The following is a 4,413-nucleotide window of genomic DNA, read 5'->3' as shown; positions in this document are numbered from 1 at the left end:
CTCACTCTGGACAAGTTGGGGGAGGGGCTGAAAATTCCCAGCTTCTACCCATGGTTTGCCATCCAGGAGCTCACCCAGAGATGCTTCAATACAATGAAAGATGTTCCTAGTGCCCTTATCACTTAGGAATATACAAGGGTTTTAGGGGCCTGTCATAGATGTGGCCAAAGACCAAATGTTAGAATAAGAGATGCTCCTAAATGTGCTCATCACTTAGGAAGTTATGAGGGTTTTAGGAGCTCTATGCCAAGAACAAGCTCTATTATCTCACGTCTCCCTTCCTGTCATCCCATCTGTCCTGGAGTGAAGAGTCTTCTCTCCAGTTGCAAGAAAAAAGAGGTGTATTACTTTATTTTCCCATGCTCTTTCCCCCACAATGAGTTCCATATGCCTTGACAGTGAAAACTGGCTGCAGTTGAGGGAGATTGGCACACATTTGTAGATGAATCTGGCACGTAGGAAGCACTTGGTGGATGTTTGTTGTGTGTATAGATGGAGTCGCCCACCCTGAGTAGGAGCAGAAGTCTTGGCAGATGAGGGTATAGATGAGGAAGAAAAGTGAAGAAGGAATGAGAAGGCACTGGATGGGGCCTGGGAGCACAGCATGCAGTCACAGAATGTGCAGGGACCTGAACCTGGAGCTTGGAGAACCAGGGCAGAGCAGCATCTCCCTGAGAAGAACATTCTAGAATCTTCTGTCCAGTTCTACAGACAGAGTGAAGAGCATCAGGACTGTGAAACAGGCACAAGTTTCACTGGGCTCAGTGGGCTTTGGGAGAGCAGTTGCTGCAGGCTGGTGGGTGGGCAAGGTAGACTACAGGCCAGTGAGGTGGGCATGGTGGGTGAGGGAGCCTGGTGGCAGTGGTGTGTGAGGTGGAGGGGCAGCTGGAGAGAAGGGCCAAGACTTCACAAAGAATATTTTGGGATGTGGAGACTTGAACACATTTGTAAACTGAGGAGGAAGTAAGTAAGTAAGTAAGTAAGTATGTGTTAGTTGCTCAATCATGTCCGACTCTTTGCAACCTCATGGACTATAGCCTGCCAGGCTCCTCTGTCCATGAGGATTCTCCAGGCAAGAGTACTGGAGTGGGTTGCCATGCCCACCTCCAGGGGATCTTCCCCACCCAGGGACTGAACCCAGGCCTCCTGCACTGCGGACAGGATTCTTTATCGACGGAACCATCAGAGAAGCCGGTGGTGGTGGAGGAGGAGTTTAAAATCAAATGGGGTGACTAAAGGAAGAATCCTGGCAGAGTGGGGGCCTTGGGCCTTCCTTCCTGGTGCTACAAAGCCAACACAGAGCCAGGCTTGAGATGCAAGGCTTTAATAAAGGACTGGAGGAGCTGAGAGATGGTGGTGATGGGGCAAGTGGTGTGGGTGCTGCAGGCACTGGCAGCGGCCCACCTGGGCTGTGGGCATCCCCATTACTACGGCTTCACGACTTCAGAGGCAGGAGGGAATAGGCTTTTCAGATATTTTATGATTTCTTTCACTGTGTTTTCCAGATTCTTCATGATTTTATGACCGAGCTCCATCAGTTTTCCTTCTGTGGTGGATGCTGGGGAATATCAGGAGAGAAAAGTCAGGGAAGAGCTATTGCCCTGCACCCTCGCCGCTCCCCCACACTTTGCCACAGTGCTGGCAAAGGCAACTAATGGGTTCTTTGATTTGCTTTTCACTTTCATTTCTTAACATTTTTTTTCATTTATTTTTAATTGGGGGATAATTGCTTTACAAGGTTGTACTGGCTTCTGCTATACATTGACATGAATCAGCCATAGGTATACATATGTCCCTCCCTCCCACCTCCCGCTGCATCCCACCCCTCTAGGCTGTCACAGAGCACCAGGTTGAGCTCCCTGTGTCGTACAGCAACTTCCCATTAGCTGTCTACTTTACGAATGGTACTGTATATATTTCAATGCTACTCTCTCAATTCCTCTCTCATTCCTTTTTGCTACAGCTTCCTTTCTCTTCTAACCCAACCATTTCCACCCTCCTTTGCTGCGTACTGTTTGCCCAGCTCCTTTCCACTTTCCCCATCTCTTACCATCACTGGGAGCGTGCTCTGTAGTCTCTTCTGATCCAAGGGTAGCATTTCTGAGTTGTTTTTCCTTGAGTATGGACAGAGGCAGCTTGGGATTCTGATTCTGTGGTTGCCTGGGAGATCTGATCACATTTGGCTCTTTGGAAATCAAATCTTCTCTGGAGATGGAAGGCTCCTTAGAAAGGTCCTCAGTGGAGATCTGGAGGTTGCTGATGATGAACTGAGCAGCTGGGACCAAGATGATGGAGGAGGTGAGGGTAGAGAAAGAGCTCATGGTGAGGAGTAGCCAGTCAGTGCTCTGTTATCTGCCTGAACACTGGTGGCCACCAGGGTTGAGTCATTGCCCAGTTATCATACAGCAGGGTTGATGTCCCATGCCAGCATCCAAATCCACACGCACCTGGTTTTGGATGCCTTTGACTAGGAACTGCACTTTTAGCAAATTTACCTTCCTAGTGAAAAGAGAATAACTATGCAAATACCCTGTCCCATTGTCTGGCACATAGGAGGGGGTTCAGTTTTTTCCCCCTGAAATTCATTTGGGAATTGCTTGAGTCTGCCTTCTCTGGCTTTTGCCATGTAAATTGTGTGTGTGTGTGTGTGTGTGTGTGTGTGTGTGTGTGTAGGAAGTTAGCCTGAGACTAAACCATATTTACGGATAATCCACAAAGCAGAATCCTGCAATGTTCAAGGTTTTTGTGGGATAGGGAGCTTGGGACCGAGGAGCCCCAGAAGCATCCTCACCTCAGGGTGAGCTGAAACTCCTCACCTGCTAGCATTCAGATGTGAGATGTAGTCTCCATACCCATCTCCAATGCTAACCAGCATGAAGTGCTGTTCAAAGAGCTTCTGGCCCCTAGAGCTTGGCCAGTTAGTGCTGTAGGAAGGATTAAGATCCAACATCAGAAGGGATTGTCTCTGCTCCTCCTCTTTCTCAAATGGAGAATTTGTCATTGTTCGTCACCCATTGAACAATCCTTTACCACCACTGACTTACTTTAAAGGGTGCCAGTGTGAGACTTACAGGCATCAGTGGGCTGAGCTTCCAGGTGGGTTTCATCTTCTGGCTCTGAAAAATAAAACAGTTAAATTTTCCAAAGTTCTGAAGACATTTAACATGTGAGATGCTCTTATGCAGCCCCTTTTGCCCCAGCATTCTTCTCTCCCTTACCATGTTTTATGTTTTCCTTCGCACTTCTAACACACTGGCCCTTATTTAATGTGCTTGCTGCTGCTGCTGCTGCTAAGTCGCTTCAGTCGTGTCTGACTCTGTGCGACCCCATAGACAGCAGCCCACAGGCTCCTCCATCCCTGGGATTCTCCAGGCAAGAACACTGGAGTGGGTTGCCATTTCCTTCTCCAATGCATGAAAGTAAAAAGTGAAAGTGAAGTCGCTCAGTCGTGTCTGACTCTTTGTGACCCCTTGGACCGCAGCCTACCAGGCTCCTCCGTCCGTGGGATTTTCCAGGCAAGAGTACTGGAGTGGGGTGCCATCGTCTTCTCCGTTAATGTGCTTACTGTTGGTTTATTCCCCTAGGGTGTAATCTCAATGATGACCGATATCTCTGTATTTTGAGAGTGTATTCCAAGCATCTAGAACTATGTGTCTGGCATACATTAGGTGCTCAATAAATAGCTGTTGAATGTATGTGTGTCTATGTCTTGGTCTCACTGTACAGAGGAAAGCAGAAAGCTCCATGGAGGGGTAGTGACTCTACCGGGGGTTTCCAGCATCATCTGAACCTGGGATCTAATCTGAATCTCTGCTGACCCATAGTCTGCCCTGATTTGGGTTCTGTTTGGCCCCTCTGGCCCCAGCTGCAGGTTTTCTAGGGTGCAGGATTCCTGGGGTCACGTGTCCTAGCTCCCTGCCTCCATCCCTAAGTTTATCCAGGTGTGAATGTTTGGTTCTGACTGCATCTCCTGACCTCTTCACACAACACATCACAAGGATTAAGGAAAGGCCTTTGGAGCACTGCGGCCTCTCCAGCCAAGGCTCAATGACCCCAGGGAACAGGGGGAGGTTGATGGAAGCCAGACTCACCGTTAAGGATGGCGAGAGAGGTGGCGGCCAAGCTGGCCAGAAGCAAGACGCAGAGGAATTTCATGGTGGGGCTGTAGCAGCAACCGTTTTCCCCGGGGCAGGCTGCTTGGTGCTGCTGAGGAGGCTGCTGCTTGGCAGGGGCCTTATTTATTTGAGGGTAGGGATCAGCTCTGGGAACCTAGTTCAGGATTGGACCTGGGAACAAACCAGGTTTCCCCTCCCCATTTCCCTATTCTGAATACATATGTTTTGGGGAACTGGAACTTCTGGGAAACCAGTTAACAGGAAAGCAAGGTGCCAGCACTCCCCCTGGCCTGGAATG

The 4,413-nt window shown here is 49.2% G+C and overlaps 1 protein-coding gene across 1 annotated transcript; it reads right to left on the bottom strand.

The window, feature by feature from the left end:
* Nucleotides 1-1,308: 1,308 nt before the first annotated feature.
* Nucleotides 1,309-4,207, bottom strand: LOC138438175 (glycosylation-dependent cell adhesion molecule 1). Its single transcript, XM_069586363.1, has 4 exons — nucleotides 4,092-4,207; nucleotides 3,072-3,116; nucleotides 2,051-2,275; nucleotides 1,309-1,558 (listed from the first exon to the last, which is right to left on the bottom strand). Exons 1-4 carry the CDS (start codon nucleotides 4,153-4,155, stop codon nucleotides 1,428-1,430), a joined length of 465 nt encoding a protein of 154 aa, XP_069442464.1. The 5' UTR covers nucleotides 4,156-4,207; the 3' UTR covers nucleotides 1,309-1,427.
* Nucleotides 4,208-4,413: the final 206 nt, after the last annotated feature.

Source organism: Ovis canadensis, chromosome 3 (genome assembly GCF_042477335.2).
Source record: "Ovis canadensis isolate MfBH-ARS-UI-01 breed Bighorn chromosome 3, ARS-UI_OviCan_v2, whole genome shotgun sequence".
Taxonomy (NCBI): Eukaryota; Metazoa; Chordata; class Mammalia; order Artiodactyla; family Bovidae; genus Ovis; species Ovis canadensis.
The sequence above is the reverse complement of the archived record's forward strand: the minus strand, read 5'-3'. Positions and strand labels throughout refer to the sequence as shown.